Source organism: Mustela nigripes, chromosome 17 (genome assembly GCF_022355385.1).
Source record: "Mustela nigripes isolate SB6536 chromosome 17, MUSNIG.SB6536, whole genome shotgun sequence".
NCBI classification, from domain to species: Eukaryota; Metazoa; Chordata; class Mammalia; order Carnivora; family Mustelidae; genus Mustela; species Mustela nigripes.
In genome coordinates this window covers 17,844,468-17,867,065 of record NC_081573.1, presented here as the reverse complement: position 1 = coordinate 17,867,065, position 22,598 = coordinate 17,844,468, and the positions used below count along the sequence as shown (strand labels likewise).

The window sequence follows — 22,598 nt, the reverse complement described above, 5'->3', positions numbered from 1 at the left end:
TAAAGACCTTGAATTTCTTCCTTCCAGGTCCTTTTCACGAGGGCAAGAGATTGAAGAAAGCCCCCTCCGCGGATGCGAGGAACAGACTTCTGCCCTGTCCTATGCTCCTTCTGCCTACCTGAGGCTCTTGTGACCTTGGGGAGCTCTCTGCTGGGAAGAAAGGGTGGTAGCTGTCTCTTTAAGAGCAGGAATGGGGTGAGAGAGCCCCCGAGCTTTAGGGAGTCTGACTTGTTCTCTACCTGCCCAGGTTTGCCTAGGGCGTGGCAGCTGTGGATAAAGGCAGGACTCAGGCTTAGCAGCTGCATTCTCCCCTTCTCTCCCGGAACTTTCCAAGCAGCCTGGGGAGCCACACAGGTGAGAGGCTGGGGTCCCCTGCTTCCAACACCCTCTCGGCTCTGCCCCCAACCTCTTCTTGCCCCTCTCTAGAACTTCCTCTCTTCAAGGATCTTTTCTGGGGGGCAGGGGACAGGAGGTTAGGGAAAGCACCTTCAACTAATGTGATCATCCCCCCATCATTCTCCCCTCGGGAGGCTGGGTAAGCTAGCTGGGATGAGCCCACCAGTGGGATTGGGGTGATTGGGTAGATCGGGGGTGTCTGAGTTGACCAGAAACATCTGGATCGGGGGTATCTGGGTGGATAGGGTTGGAGCGGGCTGCTTGGGTGGGTGGGGGGTAGCTAAGTTGATCAAGGCTGGACTGAGGGTATCAGAGTGCACGGTGGGTGACTGCGTGGACTTGGGGTGTCTAGGGATTGAGGATGTGTGGATCCTGGAGACCTCTTGGAAGAGGGGACAGCGGCTTCCTGGGGGAAACTGTAAGGTGGGGAGGTGGGTAGGAAATTTCAGGGACATGGGAAAGTCATTCTGCACAAGCTTGATGGGCCTGGCCACCATCACGGAGGAACAAAGGGGATAGCAGAGGGCGGACCGTGGAAATGTCCATCACTCGGGTGTTGGGACCGGCAGGGCGGGGAAGGAGCCCAGAGGGGTGGGCACAGCCTCTCTCTGCCGGTTGTCTTCCTCTCCCAGGCTTCACGCCAACTACAGTCAGTCCGGAAGCAGCTCAGGAGCCCCTTCCAGCAACAGCCTGGGAGGGGAAGGTGAGGGCAGATGCCAGACACCAGCTCCCAGTGGCCTGCCCTGTAGGAGAGCCAGGTTGGGAATGTGGCCCCAGGGCTGGGGTGCAGCCAAGATTACTCCCACATCTCCCCTAGGCCAGGGATGCTGGGAGAGATGCCCTGGGGATGGGGAGTAGCAGAGCCCGGCAGCCAGGGGGACTAGGTGAACTCCATGGCAAGAGACTTCAGAGCTGGGACTCTGGGTCCCTGGTGACAGCTGCAGCATTCAGCTTCATTAGCAGGGTTTATGGGGCTCCGACAGCACAGTGGGGTAACCACAGTGCCACCCCATCACGCTGCGGAGTTATATGAATAAGCGTGAAGCGCTGAGACCAGGGCCCAGCGAATGGTAAATGCTCACAGGGCACTAGCTCCTATTACTGGGGTATTATCTCGGGGCTTTAGACAATAGCTGGTCCTTCTCCAGACCTGTGCCTGGAACCACCAGGCTGTCCTGCCCACACACCTGCTCCAGCTCTCCTCCCCAAATCTGCGGGGTCCTGAATGCCTTAGCAATGTTCCCCAAAGCTATAGGCCCCCTGCCTGCAAGAAATGGATGCCTTTGAGTCCACCATATGGGATTCAGGGCTGAGAGGATGCCCTGGACCTGAGTGTACCCAGGGAGAGGGAGGATCCTGTGAGGAATGTGCAAGAAACAGAAGGAAATGTGAGGTGGGGGTGACGCCGAGGGTGCGGAGACAGATGGGGTCACTGAGCAGGGAATGTCAGATGGCTTAGTGAGGGCCCGTGCTGTGCCATCAGTGAAATGAGGGCGGGAACAGATCATCTCTGGGGTTACAGGGTGCGGGGAGGGGAATGGGCGAAGACACAGCAAGGTCATTGGAGGGGGCCCAGCACAGGGTGGGGCAGAGGACGTGCTGGACAGTGCTGGTGGCAGTGAGGCGGGTACTGGGAGAGGACTGGGGGGCACACAGAGACCAAGGTTTAGCTCAGGCACCCGGAATGGGGAGAGGGTGGGCTGAGACCAGACCAGGAGGGGATCGGAGGGGTTCTTCTTGCTGGACAGGCCTGTCTGAAGAAAGAGGAAGTAATGGCTGCCAGGAGGAGCTTGGCAGGAGCAGGGGTAGGCGCGGGGGGCGGGGCCTGGGGCAAGGCCAGGGGTAGGAGCTGGGGCTGGGGCAGGGGTAGAGGCAGGATCAGGGGCAGGTACGGGGGACAGAGGCCAGGGTAGGGGTAGGGGTTGTGGCAGAGGTAGGGGCTGGGGCAGGGGTAAGGGCTGGAGCTGGGGCTGGGGTGGGGATAGAGGCAGGGGCTGTGGCAGGGGCAGAGGCAGGACAGAAACGAGGAGTCATGGAGGCAGAAGATGGGGCTAGGGCTCCAGCCATGTGACTCCTCTCTGCTCTGGCCCTCGACCCTGCCCCAAGCCTCCAGCTCTCTCCTCCGCACACCCTGCTCTGAGCAGCCTGAGGAGCCAGCTCGAGATCTGTGGAGTCTGGCCAGGGCGGGCAGGCTCTGAGCTGTCTCTGAGAGACACACCCGGCAACCCGGGCCTCCTGCCACCTGGCTCCCTACATCCCATTTCCCAAAACACCCCGAGGCCCCGATAGTCCGGAGCCACAAACAGCCGCTGCAGAGCTGGGCTGCTCAAAATCCTGCTCCCTGCCAAGGTGACCCTATGCACCCATGTTTAGTTTTCAGAGCCCCAGTTTCCCCATCTGTAAGCTGGGGCGAACAGCAGGCAGCACCTCCCTCATTTGGTCACCAGGGCCAAGTCCCTAGAGCCCCAGGTCTGTGTTGAGCCAGTGATTCCTGCAGCTCCTCTCCAGGTTCGCGTTGCCACCCACCCCCGCCCCCGCACCTCCCCACTCCTCAACCCCCTTTGATGGCTCCTCCTCACCTTTCAGACTGGCTGGTTGGTTAATAGCAGCCTCTCTGCCCCGGGGGGAGTTGTGTACCCTGGAGAGCAGAGTACAAGAGGACTGGAAACCAGAGGCACCGCTCTGGCACCTTGGTGGGGGGCCCCCATAGAGCTGGACCCTACCCTCTCCCTCCCCCTCCAGGTCAGCTGGCTGACATGCGGGAGGTGACAACACTGAGCCTGCTCCTCCTCCTGGCAGGTGAGTGCCTGGGCCCCTCACTGCCTTTCCCAAACCCTGCCACAGAGTGTTGGCCAAGCCCCATGTCTGTGCATCTGTGGGTGTATCAACACTCCAAGCCCCATGTCTGTGCATCTGTGGGTGTGTCTGCCTCTCTCGTGCTTTCTGCCTCCCCTGTCGGGTGGCGATTCTCCGGTCAGCATCTCCTTGAGGGTTGCAGTGTTGCACTGATGGTTTCAAGGTGCACACAAAGACAGGCCCCACCTTACGGCAGTGGCTCACACAGCTAGTCACCCCCTTGAGGTCTCCCCGATGAGAAGACTCAGCCCCGGGCACTGGGTCTTCAGCACCTCCCTTGCCCTTTATTATGAGAGGGAGCTGGGAGCTTTGAGGTTGTAGCCGTTATGGAAATCCTTTTTGCCTCAGTTTCCCCAGCTCTACTAGTAAGTACTTAGTAGCCACTGTGAGGATTACACAAATTGGTATTTGAGAAGTGGTTAGAACAGGGCCTGGGACAGAGTAAGCTCTAGGTGTTCATGCTTTAAATACAATTAGAACTTATTAATCACCCTTGAACACACAAAGATCAGAGTTTAGGCCCGGAGCTCAGGTAGCCCACGGCTTCTAGCCAGAATGTAATCCTAGTCCTTTGCTTTTATTGTATTTTTTTTTATCCCTTACATCGGGCCAGGCTGGCATTCCGTTCAGGGTAGGGAGAGAGGGCTGCATTTTTAAAGAAAGTGTATTAAGTTTATCATTAGTAATTTGCTCTACAAGGAAGCGGTGAGGACACGCCAGAACAGGTAGGGTATGGACGAGGCTCCGAGAATGACTGGGAGCTGGGACCGTCTGTCATCTCGAAGAGAATGTTGCTCGGTTTCTGCTGGAGGGAGGATTAGCCAGGTGTCTGGAAACATCAGGCTAAAGAGTGGTCCCAAGCCACCTAGGCTAAAACCTATTTTGGGAGGCAAAATGTGGGCAGACCTGGGGGGCTCACAGGTTTGGGGCGGCGGGGGAAGCCCACACCTTCAGGTTTGGGGCCAGGACCCCTGGGCCCTCTGGAGGCGGGGACCTGTCCATCAGGGGCCCCTGAGGCTCTGTGGCCCTGCCTCCCAGCTTTGCTGAGGTCCACAGGCCATCCCCTCTCCTTCCCGCTTCTCCCAGCAGGCCTGCCTGTCTTGGATGCCAACGACCCAGAAGGTGAGTCAGACTCCACCACCAGGCTCACCCCCAAATTCTAGCCCCCACCCTTGCCTCCTGGCTGTTGTCCTGGATTCATGTTCTTTTTCTCTTTCTTTGCAGATAAAAACAGTCCTTTCTACTATGGTGAGAGCTTGTGCCCCTCTCTTGACTCCCTGCCACTCACTCCCCCTGCTCACATTTTGTGTCTGTGGACCCACAGGGCTTGGGCGGGGGTCCGATGTGGGCGAAACAGGAGGCGAGGGTAGGAAGGGGTAAGGATGGGGAGAGAGAGAGTAGCCACACAGTGGAAGAAAGGAACGAGCCACGCGGGTCTGGTCCCAGGGAAGGTTCTTTTGAGGCAGGAGAGCAGCACAGAGGAAGCCGGGAAGGTTCACCAGAAGCCGTTGTTATGGTTCAAATCAAATGCTAGGAGGAGGCTGGCTTTGCAAAAACTGCCCGGAGGAGGGAAGCTATTGGGCAGCTTTTCTGCGGTTGCTCACACACACAGTAGACACCCTCCAAACCCCCGGACCTTTATACTTTCCGATCTCCCTGCCAGGCCCCCGCCCCCCCCCCCACCGCCTCATCTCCCCAGGGCTCTGCTCAGAGAGGCCTTCCCTGACCAGTCTCCCTAAAAGAGCTGCCCTCTGACTTTTTGTTCCCTGGCTCTGCTTATTTGCCTTCAGAATGCTTATCTCCACTTGACCTTCCGTTAAATCTCTTATCGGTTGTTTTGTGTGTAAGGGAGAATGTGAGCCCAGGAGGGCTGCGGGGCTGTTTGTTCTCTCCCCTCTGTATCCACAACTCCCTGCTGGTGGTCAGGTTCCCCATACCCACCTGTCGGATAGATGGAGGTTTGGACAGGGAGGACACAGGCGGGCACTAATGGCCTCCTCTGGGTTTCTCCTAGACTGGCACAGACTTCGGGTCGGTGGGCTCATCTGTGCTGCGGTTCTGTGCACCATCGGCATCATCGTCCTCATGAGTGAGTGGGGACCCTGGAGGCCGAGCTGGCAGGGCAGGGCAGGGCTGTGGGTCCTCTCCCTCAACCATCCCTTCTCCCCTGACAGGTGGGAAATGCAAATGCAAGTTCAGCCAGAAGCCCAGGTAAGACGGGCTCCCCAGGTGCCTACTTCATACTGAACAGACACCTTTCCCTGGTCAAAGAACTGAATCTCGCAGAAAGAGGCCTCCAGGCCTTGCCCTGGAGAATTCCTGCCACTGAAATGTCCCAGGTTTATTCTTCAGAGCTGATCATCTTCAGAGGGCCCGAAAGCCTGAAAAGCTTTGGTCCCATTCCAGGAAAAATAGCCAGGAAGCTCTGTTAGGGCAAGCTGAGAATCCTCTAGCCTTAAGGGAGAGGACAAGGGGGATGGAAACACATCTCACCACTTTTCTTTCCCCAGCCACCATCCAGGCGAAGCCCCACCTCTCATCACTCCAGGTAAGCCGGGAACAGAATGGGGATGCAGAGAACACAGGCCGTGAGGGCTGGGCACGTGCGAGGGTGTGTGCCTGTGTGTGCACGTGTCTTGGGGCTAAAACTCCATCTGCTCTCACAAGCTGACCCATCATCTCTCCCAGGCTCTGCCCAGAACTGTTGAGGATGGATCCGTTGAAAGGACACAGAGGTCCCTTCCCATCTCTTCCTCCAAGTCCTGGTTCTGCGTGGGAGCCCAGACTCCAGGATGGAATTCTCCCTCTTCTCAGAGCACCTTGCCAGGGCCTCACCTTACCTCTCACTGGAGGGGTCTTTTTGTTCAATTTTTATTCTAAAAATGGCTCTTGCCTCCTTATCCTTTATTCTAAAAATTGATTAGCCAAGTGTCCTCAAGACTCCCTATGTGTACGTCATGGTGGGCTTTTGAGGACTAGCAGAAGGTGGATTGGATACACCCTGGCAGCTGGGACAGAAGCTGGCAGCTAAATCTCTTTGCTGGAAAAGTTCAAGGCCTGCTGGATGGCATGAGGCCCGCCCTCTACCCCCAAGGCTAGGGGAACCACAACGGCAATTTAAAATTTTCTGGTAGCCAAACGGCGGATGCTTTGGGGAATGAACGAGGGCTCTAGCCAGATGGAATGCTGGGATATTCCAGTGGACACTGAGACCATCCTGGGAAAACAAGGATGTGGATCTTACTACCACAGTATGATTAGTCAGATACATTATGATTTTAATGGTAAGACCCCCATGACCCTCCCACTCACCCCCAAGACCCCACTCTATCATAGAAAACCCTTCCTAATACCCAAGTGTCCCTCTGAGACCTTTAAATAATTCCTCATGACACTCAATAATATATAGCCGTGTGAGAACTTCCAAGGAGCCTCAAACTCCCTTGAGACTCCCCAGTACCCAGTAAGATCTCCAAACTGCATCAAAGGGCCACTCTATAAAATGCCTAAAACCCTCTAAAACACCCAAAACTATCTCCTACGATGCACTGAGTCATGACCTGAAGAAGAAACCCAGAATAAACCAGAGACTTGTCCCCTACCAATGCCCTTATATCTCTCAAACATCCCATAAGCCTCTCCCCCACAACCCACGAGCCCACACGCATCGGGCAAGCGTGAGCGCACCAGGGCAGACAAAATGCACCCCTGGGGCAATCCCACCCCAATACTGCTCCTGGGACACCATTCCTCCCCCTTGTTATTCTCTCCCAAAGATCCCACAACAACGAGCGGGGCAGCTGCACAGCGCGTTTATTGAGCTCATACACTTTCTCTCCTCTCCCCTGTCCCTCATCGGATATGTGCAGCCGGGCTCCCCACAACAGCTCCTGCTTTCCTACCTATTTCCCACTTTCCCGCCTATTTCCCGCGCATGCGCAAGAGGGCCAACATGCTGGTCTTCCGCCCGGGCAGCAGGCATGCGCACAAGCAGCAGAGGAAGTTAGCAAGCCCGGCTGGGAAACCGGCCCAGCGACTGATGACGTCACGAAGGCGGGCACCAAAGCGATTGGCCAGATTGAGTTTAGAGGGAAAGGAAAGCTGTCTCTTCCTCAGTACTTTCTCAGGGAGCAGAAACGGTGGGAGTGGGTTGAGGGGGCGCACTTCCAGACCGCAAGGAGTTCTGCACATTATCCCCACCATGACTATTGTATCCTGGCTCCTTGCAGCGCCCCAGCCTGAGCTCCCAAGTCATCTCTAGTGGGGACATGAGCCTCCAGCTGAGATGTTGCTTAAAGACTGGAAGGACAGCTCTTGCCTTGAATTTGGCCTCTGGTCAGGACCTCACAGGTAGCATCAGCCCGAGTAGGGCCAGGAGGCCGGTGTCTTGGGGAGAAAACTCCATCTGCTCTCACAAACTGATCCATCATCTCTTCCAGGCTCCCTGTCAAGTGGGTATCCAGAGGCCTGGGACTCTCTGTGCCAGTCAGTGCCCCCTAAGGCCCTCCCGGCCATGACCAAGGTCCTGTGGGGTCTCAGGCACTGAGGTCTAACTCGTGATGCTGGTAGATCTGTGTGGGGCCTTTGAAGCAAGCCGCAAAGAGGAAGCGTCTGCCGGCTATGGTGATGTGAGCAAAGGCACGAGGGGCCACCAAGGCTGGGGGCCCCAGCTCCTGTAGAGGTTCCAGGAGCCCCTTGTCAGGCTCAAGGTGAAAGACCTGGCTGAAAGCGAAGTCGCTGCCCAGGATGGCCAGCTGGTCCCTGGCGATGAGCAGTGGCTGGAAGACGTGGGCACCACGTGAGGGAAGTTGCTGCAGGAGGCGGAACATGGAGCCATCCCAGCGCATGACCTGTGAAGTGTGGCGACCAGTTAGGGCCGGGGGTCCAGGAGGGCCAGGCCTGCCAGTAGCACCCTGGGTTTCAGAGCATCCGGAACAGCTTGGAGTCAGGCCTATAGGTCCCCAAACTCCCACAGCTTTCCTACCTTCATACCTGTCACCACCCGGTTGCCCAGGCCACAGACCTGAAGTCATTCTTGGCCACTCTCTCTCCCTCACACCCCACAAAGAATCAGTCCGTTTTACCTACGACGGTATCTATTTTTCCTATCTCCTCTGGCCGCACTCCGCCCAGCCACAGTCACCTCCCTCCATGACGGCAGGCTCTGCCCTAGGCTCCCCACTCTCATCCCTGCCCCCACAGTCTGCTCCCCACACACATGTCCCGTGAACACCTGAGTCAGACCATAGCCTTCTAGGCCCAGAGCGCCTGCTTGGCTGTTCCTCAACCCAGAATGAGAATGCTGGAGTGGGTGGGCCATCAGCCTCGGGGGTCCAGAATGTGGTGGCTGTGCTCAAATGTAAGGCTCAGAGTGGGGGGGGGGGCAGTGTTAGTGTTGGGGGGATACGAAGTAGCTTATGGTCACTCAGCCTTGAGGAGTCACAGTGGTCTTAGAGTCGGTGTGGGGGGGTGTGGGGAGGGGGTGGCCAGAGTTCAAAGATCAGTACATCAGGTGGGGTCAGAGTTCAAAGGTGAGTCTGTGCGGTCAGGTCAGAGTTTAGAAGTTCCTGTGCAAGGTGGGAGTCAGCGCTGCAAAGCCAGCCCCGAGGCGGGAGGCCACTGCAGGTCAGATCTGGCTTGTGGCCGCCTGCCCCACCTGACTGGGCCCAGCCTCACCATGGAGTCCCCGATGTAGCGTGTCAGGCACAGGAACACATCGCCCCCGGCCTGGAAATGGCGTGTGGCATAGACGTCCTCGGCCTCGGGGATGTCCGTGCGCCTCTCGAAGCGGCCGCCGAGCCACTGGAAGAGCACGGGCCGCTGGGAGGCAGAGGCCAGCAGCAGATGGGGCCGGCCGTCCAGCTCCAGGGCCTCGGCGTCCGTGTCCCGGTGCCAGGCATGCAGGCTCTGGCGGGGGTAGAAGCCGGGCCCGTCCTGGCACAGCAGCGTGGTGCTGCCTGCCTTGGAGGCGTCGGCCACCACGAAGCAGGGCTGCCCGTCCAGCCACAGGAGCTCGGCGTCGTTGGGCCGCAGCAGGCGCCGCGGGGCCAGGGCCTGCGTGGGGGCGAGGCGCAGGCCGGGGCTGGGCCGGGCCCACAGCTGCGAGCCCCCCCACAGGCGGGCGGCCAGCACGAAGAGGCGCAGGCCCAGCACCAGTGGCTTGCAGGACACCACCGAGGGCGCTGTGGGAGGGCGGGGTGCAGGAGGGCAGGTTAGGCCCGCCCCGTTGGGCCCCTCCACCCCCTGCAGGCAGAAGGATGGAAAGGGGTGGGGAGGGCAGGCTCACCGGACAGCTCTTCCTCAGGCCGGAAGCGCTGTAGGCTGTAGTCCCAGGTGAGGATCAGGCAGCGGCCTGCAAAGGGCTGCGCCAGGACGATGTGGGGCTCCCCCTGGTAGGAGAAAGACTCCACGCCCAGTGCCGACTCCCCAACCGTCTGGAACCAGGACAGCTCTGGGGGTGGCAGGAGAGAGTCAGGTGGGCACCGGGACCTCGCGGGTCCTCATCGCTGAGCCTCGGTTTGCACATCTCTGAAATGAGTACCGTCGCAGTGTGCACCTCATAGGGACACAGAGTAGGATCTTTTCATCTATAGATGAATTAAGTCACAACAACAGGGGAATGCTTTGTTTTCTAAGTCGCAGGACACCATCAAATCATTGCTTAGAAACAACGTATTTCTCAATTCATTTAGGGACGTTCCATTCTACCCATTCTAGAGATGAGGAAGCTAAGGCCGGCAGGCACAGTCCAGCCTTTCCATGTTCCATGAAAGAGGACTGGAGCACAGCCACAGCGCTGACCCCAGCGCTCCCCCAATACCTCCCTCCTGAAATTAGGTGTGGCCCTATCTAGGCCAAGTTCCCTGTGGAGAAAGAGCAAAGTGCTGGCCGTAATGCTTGTCTCCCTTGTTTGCTAATGGCTCTTCCTGGACTTAGTCTCTTGCCCCTTTTCCCTGTGACCTGGCCGATAGATGGGCCACAACTCAGTTTCAACCATGGAAACCAGGACAACACCCAGGGGCTCACCCACCCGCCAGGACTGCTCACCTGAGACCCTTCTGTCTTCTTTAATTCATGGGATTTTGGACCTCTTGGTTACAGCCACTTAGCTTTATGGTAACGGTACACCAAGGTTGCCCAGCGTGGAGGTGGGTTGTAGACTCCAGGTTATAATACTTCACTCTATATGTGGGGCCCTGTTTCCAGGCACCAGGGTTGAAGCAACAAACCGAGGCACCAAGGATGCCGGCCCAAAGGTGGATCTTTGAAAAATGGCCATCATATCATCACCCCTGGTTCAAAACCCTCCGAGGCTTCCCACGGCCCTCAGGGTAAGATCACTCTGCTCTCTGTGGTTTTCAAAGTCATACACGGTGAGAACCCTGCTGCTTTTGATCTCACCTGTGTCCTTCCCTTCACTCACTCCCCCAAGATGCTGCCTGCCTTTGATCTGCAAGCAGGACAGACTCTCTGCTGCCTCAGGACCCTTGCACATGCTGTCTCCTCTCTCCAGAGTGCTCTTTCCTCTGTATTGCACTGAGCTACATATGGATGTAAAGCCACCTCTTCAGAGAAGCCTTCTATGATGCCCCACAGAAGGTAGGACCACCCCATTGCCTTAATCTCCCTCATTACTCCCTGTGTTTATCACAATGTATAGCACAAAGTTTGTTTCTGTAGTGTTTTACTTAATGTTTATGTCCTCATCCGCCAGGGCTCTGAGGGCAGGGCTCACGGCTGTCTGGGTTACCACAGTATGCCCACTGTCTCTCATAGGACCAGACACAGAGTGGCCCTCAGTGACTGTTTGTGGAACAACTGAATAAAGAGGGACTCTTAAGTTAACTTCTCCATTTCTATGAGTCCCACAAATGCAGAACACGACTTACACTTAGATGCTGGTAAAAATTGATTATTACATTAGTAGCCTTACCCACTCCTTCAGGAAGCCCTCTGTGGCCCTCCCGCTGTGCCTGGTCCTTGCTCTGGCTCGGGACACCCAAAGCCCTGCCCTGACCACTCCGGGCTCTCAACCTCCACATTCCCCTGTGCTGTGGGCTCTGGGAAGGCAAGAGCCAGGGCAGTCCTCATCACCGCTGTGCCTTCTGCACTGCTAAGGACCCATAACGTTACCAAAACATATTTATGGAAAAGCAATGTGATCATAGCAAGTCTTTTTAAATAGCTGTTTTTATATTAATAACAGCCACCAGCGTGCACACTTAGGAGGGCCTCGCATCCAAGGCTCTGCCCCAAATGCAGGCGTGGACACGTCACCGAATTCTTGCGGCAATCCTATGGCTCCATTTTACAGATGAGGAAACTGAGGCTCAGAGAGCTAATGCTCATGCTCAGGGGCTCACAAGCCGGGGAACAGCTGAACGGGGAGCGAGGTGAGCCCTTCAGCCCTGGGAGCCATGCCCCTGCTCTCCCACCTTCTTCTGGAACCCGGGCTGCCCCTCCCACCCTGCGGGGAAAGCCCCCACCTATGGCTCTGCACTTGAACGTCTTGGGGTCGAGGTGGCGCAGCTGCATGTGGGCCAGAGCAGGGGGGCCGGCGCAGGCCCCCGTCCCCACGCTGGCATTCACGGTGGGCGTCCACTGTAGCAGCCAGAGGACACGGCAGTCACACTGGAACGGGTTCCCGCGGAGGTCCCTGGGGCAAGAGGCCGGGAAGGGGCTGCGACCTGGCTTCCACGCCACCTGGCAGCCATGTGCCCCATCCCTTCCCCAGGCAAGTGTTCTAAATGGGGCACCCCCCGGAGGTGGCGTGAAAAATAACGGAAGAACCACAGCAGCCATACTTCTCGGTGTCGGCCAAAAGTGGGCCCAGAGCTCCCCTTCCCTCTCAAACAACCCCCAACTCTCCGGGCCCAGCCAGCCCCCTTGAGCCTCACACGTGAGTTAGGGTCTCCAGGCCTCGGAAGAGAAATCTGGGGAGGGTCTCGAGGTTATTATTGGCCAGGCTCCTGGTGGAAGGAGAGGGGGAGGAGAAGCTGTCACCCAGATCAGTGACCCGGATCCCCAGTGTCCCTGGGTGATGGGGTTTGGGGGTGGTGAGGCAGAAGGGAGGGGGTGAGGCCTTGGGGGGGCACGCACAGGTGTGTGAGCGAGCGGAGTCCTCTGAGAGCGTTCTTAGAGATGGAGCCAATCTCATTGTCCTCAATGAAGCTGTGGAGGGAAGGCGGGTTGAGGGGGAGACCCTCGGTTCCCTGCTGTGGCCCTAGGGTGCTTGGGGAGACTCGCCCCGTTGAAGCCATAGGCCACTGGAATGTGCTGAAGCCTCCCCAGAAACCTGTCCTCCCCAAGGCTCCAGATGGTCATCCCAGGAGTCATGAACCCAACCCCATGCTCGCTGCCAAGCTAACATTGAACCCTGCCTGCACAGGCTCATGGCCTCCCACACTACCTCCAGTGTCACCACTGCCACCGCCACCAACATCCATCACCACAGACACCCAGGCATCCATCACCATCCCCAACCCCAGTGCCAACAACATGGCGGCAACTCTTGTTAATGCCAAATGGTGCCACCACCACCGCTGCCGACCCCACCACTCACTCCCGTCATCCACACCCACGCCATCGTCACCAAGCCTCACCCAGCAATACTGAGAAGCATCGTCAACAACACAGCCTTCATGGCACCAACAGAACCGCCACCATAGTCACCAACCCCGACACTAGCACCCCCATCACCCCCATCACCTCCTCAGAGTTGTCTCCCGTTCATATGAAATATTTTCTTGTCTCTGGCCTCCCTGTCCTCTCCCTGGGCTCTGCTACGTCAGGGAGGGCCTGAAAGAGTCCTGGGTTACCCAGGCCCTTTGTGGATCTTGAGGCACAGAGAGGGGAGGTGAGCAGGCTGAGGTCACACAGCTGAGCAGGAGCCCTGACCCCATCCCCCTCCAAGAAGGATCTTTGTTCAGACACCCCCCACCCAACATGCCAATAAGCCTCTACCTCCCTCTGCTCCCGGAGCCACAGATGGGTCCCTGCTCCTCTCCCAAGCCCCCATCCCCACTGCCACTCCCTGACCTCACTCACAGGTACTGCAGGTGGGACAGACCCGCAAATGCATCGTCCTCAATCACGGAGAAGGAGTTGGATGTGAAGAGGCTGGCAAGGGAGCAAGAAAGACTTTTCCAGAGTTGCTGCTGCCCCCTCTCTGACACGTTAACATTGACCCCCACCCTCCACATACACACACACAGTATTCACATACACACACACACGCACGCACACGCACGCACACACACCCACACACACAGGTACATGTGATTCCTTCGCAGACATGCGCATACACACGTGTGCACACGCTCCCCACGCACCTGTGTGAACACCCACCCACTCCCTCGAGCTAGTTGTCGGCTTAGCTGGGCCCCACTCACAGCAGGTGCAGCGTGGGCACCCTCAGGAAGCTGCCGGCCTTCAGTTGGGTGACTCCAGTCCTAACGAATGAGCTGGGGATGTGGGCAATGGCGGGTGAGGAGACAATCACCCCCAGTGCTCTGGTCCCGCCCCAGAGCCATCTCTTGTTTGGGGGACACTGGTGTGCTGCCCCAACCCCGGATGTCTCTCCTTTCCATCCTAGGGAAACAGGCATTTGCCCTCCTCACTTGGCAAGGATCCTGGCAACATTCAGCTTCCCCCCACCACCCACGGCCGTCCTTCCCCCCTCCCCTCTTGGGTCCCAAATGCTGCCTTGGGCTTTGCAGCCTCCCTTCGGCTCCTGTCCAAATGCCAGCACCCCCCTTTGAGGCATCCCAACATCCTTTGCTGCCCACCTCCCAAGATCCTGAAGGGTCCCTGCTTCTTCAGGGACCCCCGCACCCTGCCTCCAGCCCCTGGGGTCCCAGGACTCCCATCCTTGCCCTCAGGCCCCCGGAGGGCCTGACACTCACAGTGACAGCAGGGTTGGGGAGAAGTTCTCGGGCAGGTCCGGAGAGCCCTCACACAGGGCACTATCCTTGGAGCAGGAGCAGCTCAGAGGACACTTTCCCTTTGGTGGTCTCCAGGCCACCCCCACGCCAGCTCCAGCCAGCAGCAGCAGCAGCACGCCCGCCCCTCCCATGCCCCCTCACCCCCGCTGAGGCTCCGGCTTCTCTCTGCCTACCCAGCTCAGCGGGCTGGGGCCACTACCTCTGGCGTGCCAGGCGACCCTCCATTCCGCCAGCTGGCACACTCTGTCCGCCTTGTCTCTCCTTTCTCAGTCTCTCTCTCAGCCTGTCTTTCTTCCTGTATTGCTTTGGTGTCTAATTTTCTGTCTATTTCTCTTTCCTTTTCTGTCTCTCTCTCTTTTTGTATTTCTGACTCAGTGAGTTAGTCTCTTTCCCACTCTCTGTCCGTCTTTATTTCTTTCTGTCTCTTGGTCTCTGTTTCTCTCTGTCTCTGTTTCAGGCTCTCAGTTTCTGTCTGTTGGCCTCTGTGTGTGTGTGTATTCCTCTGTCTGGTGTCTTTATTTCTCACCACCCTTTCCAGTTCCCTGTTCTTCTCCTCCTCCCACGCCCCGTCTCCTTGGAGGTTTGGGAAAGGGACTTAATGGGCACTGGGTGCGCCCGCAATGCAGCCTAAGAAGGAGGGGGTCAGAGGCCATAGGAAGAGCAGCCCTAAGGAAGGGACTGGATGGCCCCATGGGAGGGGAGGGGCCACAAAGGGCTGGAGCTGCCCTGACCACTCTCAGCTAGCCCCCTCCCCAGATTCCCTACTCCATCCCACTCGGAGTGAGAGGAGGATGTCACCAGGGTGGGGACCGGATGGCTGGCAGGCGGAGGGGGTGGGAGGAGAGACCCTTGGGGGGTTGGAGACATCCTGGCCACGCCCAGACAGCCCCCTCCCCTGGATCCCAGGAGGGTGTAATGTGCCCCTTCACCAAGGCTCAGAGGGGGGTCCAGCTGCTCCCTCTGGTGGCCACACTCAGCAGGGCAGCTGTCAGACCTCAAACTCAAAGCCTCCCTCCCAGGCCTGAAATTAACCCCTTGAGTGCCCACCAAATACTGGGATAAGGAGCCAACTCCTGGGAAAAATGAAAGTGAGGATGCCACCCCCTTCCTCAGCATTGGCTCTGCACTAGACCCTGTCCTAAAACTTTGTCTGTCAGCTCATGCCGACCTCATCACAACCCTCTGACATTGATCCTATCATTTGGCTATTTTACAGATGGAAACACTGAGGAGAGAGGTCAAGTCAGTTTGAGATTTAGGTTACCAGGCTGGGGCAGAGCCAGCGCTTAAGCCCAGGCAGCTGGCTCCAGGGCCTCTCTGTGTGATTTTGTCTTTTTTTTTTTTTTTTTAAAGATTTTATTTATTTATTTGACAGAGAGAAATCACAAGTAGATGGAGAGGCAGGCAGAGAGAGAGAGAGGGAAGCAGGCTCCCTGCTGAGCAGAGAGCCCGATGCGGGACTCGATCCCAGGACCCTGAGATCATGAACAGAGCCGAAGGCAGTGGCTTAACCCACTGAGCCACCCAGGCGCCCTGATTTTGTCTTCTTTCTTGGGAGATCCTAACTCATGGATATTGGTCATTTTCTTTTCTTTCTTTCTTTCTTTCTTTTTTTTTTTTTAAGATTTTATTTATTTATTTGACAGAGAGAGATCGCAGATAGGCAGAGAGAGGAGGAAGCAGGCTACCCGCGGAGCAGAGAGCCAGATGCGGGGCTCGATCCCAGGACCCTGGGATCATGACCTGAGCCGAAGGCAGAGGCTTTAACCCACTGAGCCACCCAGGTGACCCGGATATTGGTCATTTTCATTTGGACTAAGCTTTTAGCAATTTGGATAGAGTCTGCCCATTAAATAAGAAAGAATAAAGAAATGACATTTGTTATCTAACCTGAAATAGCAGTAATAATAATCATCGAGCACTTCCTACATGCCTGACTTTACATGAATTTATTCAGTTCTCAAGCAGTCCCATGAGTTGGGTCATACTACTGATGTGTCCTTTGCGCATGGGAAAACCGAGGCTGGAGGAGTTTAAATGATTCCCTTCATGGCCCTGGACAGATCTAAATCGAACCCCTCTCCTCCCACCCCTGAGGAACACACCCAGCTTCTCTGGCCAGGGCTGCACACTCAGGAGACTTAACAGCCCTAGCCGTTTCACATAATCACCCCAATTTCCCTCTGAGGGGACTATGAGTTTATCTCTATTTTACAGAAGGAGAAACTGAGCCTCATAGTGGTTACGTCAGGTGCCGGACATCACCCAGTTAGAAAGCGGCGGAGCTGCTCTACTGTGGTGCAGTGGGTCTTGGGAGGGGGAGAAGCCAAGGACGGGCTGGAGCTGGCCAGGTGCCCCCAGCCCTGCTTGCCTTCCCTGCCGCTCTGTCACCCTCCCCAGGGCTGCATAAACATCAGGGTTATCATTAACCAGAGACTGCCACCGCTGGTGGCCTTGGGGTGCAGGGCCATGAGGGGCTGGGGCTCAGACGCACAGGGATGAGAGGGCATTTCAAAGCCCTGTGGGTCCTTTGAGGTGGGTCCTCTGTGTATGCGTGTGCGTGTACGCGTGTGTGTGTGTGTGTGTGTGTGTGTGTGTCAGGGCTCTCTACCCCTGTGCCTTGGTCTGAACACGCCCACCTGCTCTCAACTGTGTCCTCCACAATCTGAGCCCATGATCTGACCCTTTCAGGGTGGGGCCGGTTTCTGTCCTCAGCCACCAGGAGCCTCAGGAGAATTAGCTCCATCTTGCTAAAACCTCAGTTTGTTCATCCCGAAAATGGAATTAATAATAAGACTGTGTGGGGTTCAGAGACCTCTAAGGCTGGCCCCGTGCAATACGTATGATCTCCGTGATTTCTCCATTTTGTGGGACAGAAAACTGAGGCATGTCGGAGAGGTCACATGGGCTGCTGAAGGTCACACTACCAGGATGGCAGAGCTCCCATCGGAAGCCGGGTTTCTCTGTCACCAGAGTCTGTGAGTCCGGCCTGCGGGTGAGGACACCATGTGCATCGTCCTCCACAGAGTCCCACAGGCCATGTGAGATCGGGAAAGGGGAGGTTTGGAATTAAACACATCGACACAAATTTGGAGGTGCCTCATACATGTGTAGGCCTGTCTCCCTGTGACCAAGTGGCCCGCTATGCCCTGGTGGCCCGCATGTGAGGGTACGAACACAGTTTGTATGCGTCGGTTTTCGGGGTTGTGTGTAAGAGTGGCGGGTCACAGGGCGGTGTCCTGGACAGAATTTCTGCTTCTCTTTGTGCCCACGGCACTGTGTGCCATCCCCTGTGTCCCTATGTACACGGCGTATGGGCCTTCCCATCCCTGAAACCGTGGAGGAGGGCCGGCTGTGTGTCTGGGCTTCTGAGTCCATTTACGTGTGGTGTGTGTATTGGTGTGTTTCTGTCCCCTGGTTTGTATGTCTTCACAAGAGTGTGACCGTTTGTAAGGGTGGACACGTGTGTGGCTAGGTTCTTGTGTCTGTCTACGGCATCTATCTGAATGTGTGCGTGTGTGTGTGTGTGTGTGTGTGTGGTGCACTCATGGGGGACCTCACAGTCAGCAGCAGACAACACACACACACAGAAATGTCTCAAGAGCCCTGTGGGGCAGCCCAGGTCCCCACAGAACACTGGGGTTAGGGGTCAGTGGGCTCCTGAGCACTCAGACGGGGATAACCTTAGGAGCCGAATGGGCCCAAACCCCAGGGAGCCTCACAGAAAACCCCTGACCCCCACCCTTGCACCGCAGGGCACAAGCATGGGTGCATGCCTGTGCGGGTACGTGTGTGCGGGCACATGCGTGGGTCCGTGATCCTGTCCTCCCTCCCGACTCGTCCCTTCTCCGGAGAGGCCAGCCGCCTGCTGCTCCTCCATCTGAGCGGAGAGAGTTAACCTAACGGGCCAGGGCGGTCTGGGCTGGGGGCCGCCCCCTGGCCCCCCTCCAGCCTCGGCTCCAGTTACAGCTGCTGGTTGGGGAGGGGAAGGCTGGGGTGGGGCTGGGAGGGGAGATCGCTGAGGGCGGCCGCAGTCCAGCTCTGGGCCAGGGGGTCCAAAGTGCTCACCCCCAGCACAGCCGGACCTTTGGGGGCCTTCTTTCAGCAGGGGACAGCTTGATTGGGGTGAGCGTCCCCTGCCCTCCCCTCCAGGCCTCACCCCCTCGCCTGGCTGGGCCACCTATTTTGGGAGCAGGAGTGGCCAGCCCGTGGCTTCCCAGGCGGGCCAGACCGGAGAGGGAGGGAGTATGGTTGGGACGGTGGGGTTCCCCAGGAGTGGGCGTGGGGGTCCAACGCCTCGCTCCCCTGTTGCTGCGTGTGCCCCTGGCTGGGGTGGCTTTCGGACACTCCTGTGTGTAGGTCAGATTGCGTCACAGTTTGGGGGCACTGGAAGCTCAGATGAAGAGAATCGTTTTAGTAACTGTCTCCACCCCATGTCTTGCTCCAACCAGGAGTTTGGGGAACGGGCGTTGCCTCCATTCCAGCCCCACTGCCTGTGCTTGAGTGTGTGTGTGTGTGTGTGTGTGTGTGTGTGTCCCTGCCCCTGGCATCTGTCTTCTGTCTCTCAGCCCCACTGCTCTGGGCCTCATGCCACAGGCCTGGTGGCGTCTGCCTGTGGAAGATGTCACCCAGAGGCGGGAGGAGGGGATGTTTTTCCCCCCATTCTCATCATTTCCAGAAGACGAGGAGTGGTGGCCTTTCCCACAGGGGCAGCCGGGAGCGATGTGGCAGCCGGGCCTCACCCCGGCAGGGTTGTGCGTGACCCCCGAGTGGGGGAAGGAAGGCTGTTGCCATGGTGGCCTGTGTGAGGCAAATTCCTCCAGGGTGAAGTGGGAGATATTTATACCCAGGGTCAGGCTGAGAGCTGGCCAGCGGCGGAGGGCAGGAGAGCTGGGATATTACACAGACACAGCGAGGCCGTGGTGTGCGGGCAGGTGGGCCCTCAGGTCCTGGCTGGACCATCCCTCATCCTTCACCCCTCACCGTGTGTGTCTGTGTGTCTGTCTCTCTGGCTGGCTGGGGCAAGCCATCCTGCTCTTCCCCTAGGGTAGGTGTAGGGCATCTGGGGCCTGCTGTGGGAAGGCCCAGGCCTGTGGAGGCCCCTGTGGACCGTGTGTATCTTACCCCTTGCCCTTGCTGTGTGTCTTATGACCCCCACTGTGGCTTGTTTTGGTGACACTGTGTCTGATGAGGCAAGGGGTGCCCCTGCTTCTCCCAGTGGTCAAGCTGGATGATAAACATTTTTGAAATCAAACCCCCGGACCCTGATTTAACCCCTTGGGTTCAAGCCCCAATGGTGGGGGGAATGAGGGAACACATTTCTTGACCCTTGGTGTCCCCCAGGACAATGGAGCCTCTCTACCACATCTTGGTTCTCTGTGTGGGTTTTCTCACCAAGGCCAGCGCAGGTGAGTCTGGGGTATGTAGCCCACCACCCACCTTGGCCCCAAGGGAGGCGGGGGTGGGGTGATGGGAAGCCCTTCAAGAGAACCAAGTTGGAGACTCCAAGCTAAATGAGTCAGTGGGGTACCAGGAAATTGGGGGTTTCACATGGGTCCAGTCAGAAGCTAGTATTTGGGGTGGGGGGTGATGCTAGGTCAGGCAAAGGTGGACTGTGGGATGGAGGCCCACTTCCCTCAGATGACAGAATCATTGACAACACGGGATAAGACAAGATTTGGGGGGCAGTTAGGTGCCCCCTGCCCCACCAAGACAGGGCAGATGTGGCAACTAAGACCTAGAGAGGTTGGGCAGACTGCTCAGGGTCCAGCGGTCCCCAGACTCTCAGCCCAGGAGAGTAAAGCCCCCACAAGGTCCCTTTTCGCCCGTCCCTGTCCAGAGTCCCAGGAAGCATCCAACCCCTGACTTCTTTCTCTTTCCAGAAGCTCCACAGGAACACGACCCATTCACCTATGGTAAGGGAGGGAGGGGTGTCTCTCCCTGGGAGTTGGGAGGGCGTATGGCCTGGGTTTGTCCGTCCTGTCCTAGTTACTCCTCTTCTCTTTCTCCATCTCTGTCTCTCTGACTCAGTGTTTGTATCTCTGTCACTCTCCTTCTCTCTCTCTTGTCTCTCAGATCTCTGACTCTTTGTTTTGATCTCCCCTTGTCTGTCTCTGTCTCTGTGTGTCCGTCTGTTTGATCCCTCTCTGTCTCTCTGAGTCTCTTTCTCCTTTAACCTCTCAGTATCTTATGGCTCATCCTCTGCTGCGCCTCCCTTTCTCCCCTCTCTGTTCCCCTGATCCTCTCCGCCAACCTCCCCTACCTCCCTCCTCCGTGCCCTGCCTACCTCCTCCCTTTCCTTCCCACCCTCTCCTCCCCCTGATCCCTCTCTTCCTTCCTCCCTTATCGTCTTCCTTCTCTCTCCTCTCCTCTCCCGATCCTCCTTGTCCCCTCCTCCCCATTCTGCCCCTCTTCTATCCTTCCTCCTCCCCTCCCTGCCCTCACTCTCCTCCCTGCCGCCCACAGACTACCAGACCCTGCGGATCGGAGGCCTCATCATCGCCGGGATCCTTTTCATCCTGGGTATCCTCATCGTCCTGAGTGAGTACCCACACCCCGCTACCTCCAGCCCCCGCAGGAGCGGGTTTTCGTCCCCGCCCCGCCCTCAGCCCCGCCCACGCTCCGCCCCATCTCCGCCCCTGTCCCGCCCATCGGCTCCAACCCGCCCTGTTGATGCCCCCGCCCTACCCCGCCCCCGCCCCGCCCCTGTCCCCACGGCCGCGCCCCTCGCGAGCCTGAGCCGGCGCAAGAGCGCCGCTCGGTGCCCGCCTGGAGCCGAAGGTTAGCCACGTCCTCCTCCTACCCCCACCCACAGGCAGAAGGTGCCGGTGCAAATTCAACCAGCAGCAGAGGTAAGAGGCCCCTCCAGGCTCTCACTCATCTACTTTCGCTCTAGAGGGGCGCTGGGGGTGAGGCGGAGAGTCCATCGGACCCGCAGCCAGAGACCCTTCAGCAATTATGTATTAAGCACCTACTATGTGCCAAGCCCCAAAGCCAGGCCCCGGGGACCAAATGGTGAATAAGTAAACTGCCCTCCCTGCCTGGCTGAGCTCCCAGCCCAGTGGGGGCGGCGACCGTGGGTTCCAGCAGCCCCACAAATATAAAATCACAAAGCGTGGTAAGCGGCGAGAGAAAGAGCCACGGCGAAATGAGATCACCTCTCTCGGCGGCCCAGTTTAGCTCAGCGTCCTGTTCCTAGCCCTTTGATTCATCTTTAAATAAAAATTTAAAGCAATGTATGAATACCTTCTCCATGTTAAAACAATTATAGATGTGATTTTAAATAATAGCTAATATTTAGTCCCAAGTGCCAGATACCGATTTATTGTGAATTATCTTATTTACTCCTCACACCCTTGTATGTGTGGTAGGTGCTGTTATTAGCCTCATTTTACTGATGAGGAAACAGAGGCACATGGAGGTGAAGTCACTTGCCAGAGATCACTCCACTAAGAGATGAGGGTTCTGGGTTTCTAGCCTAGGCTGTCTCTAGGCTGTCTGCTCTCCAGTCCTTCCGCCACCCCATCCTCCACCAACTTCCAGGCTCTTCCCCAGCACTCGGGGAGGCACTTGTCTCACCCCCTGCCACCCGCTTAAACCGCAACTGGGTGCTCCCGGTTTTCTGGCGGACCCCGAGCCTGCTCCTTGCCCATCTCTGGTCCTCAGTTCGGGGGACTGTGAAATGAGGGCTGCACTGGGGGACTTATGGGGGTGGCTGCCTCTCTCCTTTTTCATCCCCAATTCCTTCTGCCAGAACTGGGGAACCTGATGAAGAGGAGGGAACTTTCCGCAGCTCCATCCGCCGTGAGTCTGGGGAGACTCGGGTGTTTGGGGGTGAGGGCGGGTTCCAAGTACCCCTTTCCTGGCCGGGACAGGCACGTGGAGGGAGGGGCTTGATCTGAAACCAGAGGTACGGGAGTTCCCCTGATGCTCCCTGCTCTGCAGGAGCTGGGGTGGCCCTCCTGACACCCGGAACTCTCCGTGTTCCTCCTCAGGTCTGTCCACACGCAGGCGGTAGAGACACCTGGCGCGATGGAACCCAGCCAGGTCCTGCAGCTCGGGCTGGGCTGGGGGGTGGGGAGAGGAGAAGGGGGCGAAGGGTGGGATGGGGTGGTTGGGGGGCTCTCTTGCCTCTCACGTTTTTCACCCCCACAGGATTCCCCTGGCTCCTGATGCCTCCCACCCACCACCTGTGCGCCCACCGCCCCCTGGACTGCCCTCTTCCCCAGCCCTGCTCCCACAGACTCCTCTCTGCCGCCCAGACTTCAATAAAACGTGCTTTTCTCTCTTGACAGCGTTTGGTGGATCTGTCAGTCCCTCTGCGCGGAAGCTCGGGCGCCCCCTTGGCCCCGGCAGGGGGCGCCCCCACCCTTGGGGAAGGGGCGGGGACGTCGGGAGTGGGCG

General features: G+C 57.7%; 3 protein-coding genes across 4 annotated transcripts; 2 read left to right on the top strand and 1 right to left on the bottom strand.

Annotated features, from left to right (window-relative positions):
- Positions 1-230: 230 nt before the first annotated feature.
- Positions 231-6,185, top strand: FXYD3 (FXYD domain containing ion transport regulator 3). The gene is given in 8 exon segments (XM_059381181.1): positions 231-354; positions 3,139-3,195; positions 4,342-4,374; positions 4,477-4,500; positions 5,267-5,372; positions 5,374-5,463; positions 5,763-5,800; positions 5,941-6,185. Coding segments are annotated over 7 exon segments (354 nt in total). The 5' UTR covers positions 231-354; positions 3,139-3,152; the 3' UTR covers positions 5,961-6,185.
- Positions 6,186-7,048: 863 nt separating this feature from the next.
- Positions 7,049-15,018, bottom strand: LGI4 (leucine rich repeat LGI family member 4). Its single transcript, XM_059381180.1, has 9 exons — positions 14,157-15,018; positions 13,644-13,715; positions 13,300-13,371; positions 12,352-12,423; positions 12,150-12,221; positions 11,739-11,908; positions 9,539-9,703; positions 8,929-9,434; positions 7,049-8,102 (listed from the first exon to the last, which is right to left on the bottom strand). Exons 1-9 carry the CDS (start codon positions 14,324-14,326, stop codon positions 7,788-7,790), a joined length of 1,614 nt encoding a protein of 537 aa, XP_059237163.1. The 5' UTR covers positions 14,327-15,018; the 3' UTR covers positions 7,049-7,787.
- A 3,211-nt stretch (positions 15,019-18,229) lies between these two features.
- On the top strand, positions 18,230-22,486 carry FXYD1 (FXYD domain containing ion transport regulator 1). 2 transcript variants are annotated; one of them, XM_059383987.1, is made up of 8 exons: positions 18,230-18,320; positions 19,539-19,603; positions 20,078-20,110; positions 20,661-20,735; positions 21,010-21,046; positions 21,949-21,998; positions 22,190-22,241; positions 22,350-22,486. In XM_059383987.1, the coding sequence occupies exons 2-7, from the start codon at positions 19,543-19,545 to the stop codon at positions 22,210-22,212; spliced, it is 279 nt and encodes a 92-aa protein (XP_059239970.1). In that variant the 5' UTR covers positions 18,230-18,320; positions 19,539-19,542; the 3' UTR covers positions 22,213-22,241; positions 22,350-22,486. The 2 variants fall into 2 exon arrangements, with proteins under 2 accessions (XP_059239970.1, XP_059239969.1); XM_059383986.1 differs by lacking the exon at positions 18,230-18,320 and adding an exon at positions 18,918-19,129.
- Positions 22,487-22,598: the final 112 nt, after the last annotated feature.

Coding starts and splice junctions, on each gene's coding strand:
- FXYD1 (XM_059383986.1), top strand. CDS start 18,918: ATGTGGCAGCCGGGCCTCACCCCGGCAGGGTTGTGCGTGACCCCCGAG. Junction 20,111..20,660: donor ACACGACCCATTCACCTATG/GTAAGGGAGGGA, acceptor TGCCGCCCACAG/ACTACCAGACCCTGCGGATC. Junction 21,999..22,189: donor TTTCCGCAGCTCCATCCGCC/GTGAGTCTGGGG, acceptor GTTCCTCCTCAG/GTCTGTCCACACGCAGGCGG.
- LGI4 (XM_059381180.1), bottom strand. CDS start 14,326: ATGGGAGGGGCGGGCGTGCTGCTGCTGCTGCTGGCTGGAGCTGGCGTG. Junction 13,716..14,156: donor TCCCCAACCCTGCTGTCACT/GTGAGTGTCAGG, acceptor CCACATCCCCAG/CTCATTCGTTAGGACTGGAG. Junction 9,704..11,738: donor GTTCAAGTGCAGAGCCATAG/GTGGGGGCTTTC, acceptor TGCCACCCCCAG/AGCTGTCCTGGTTCCAGACG.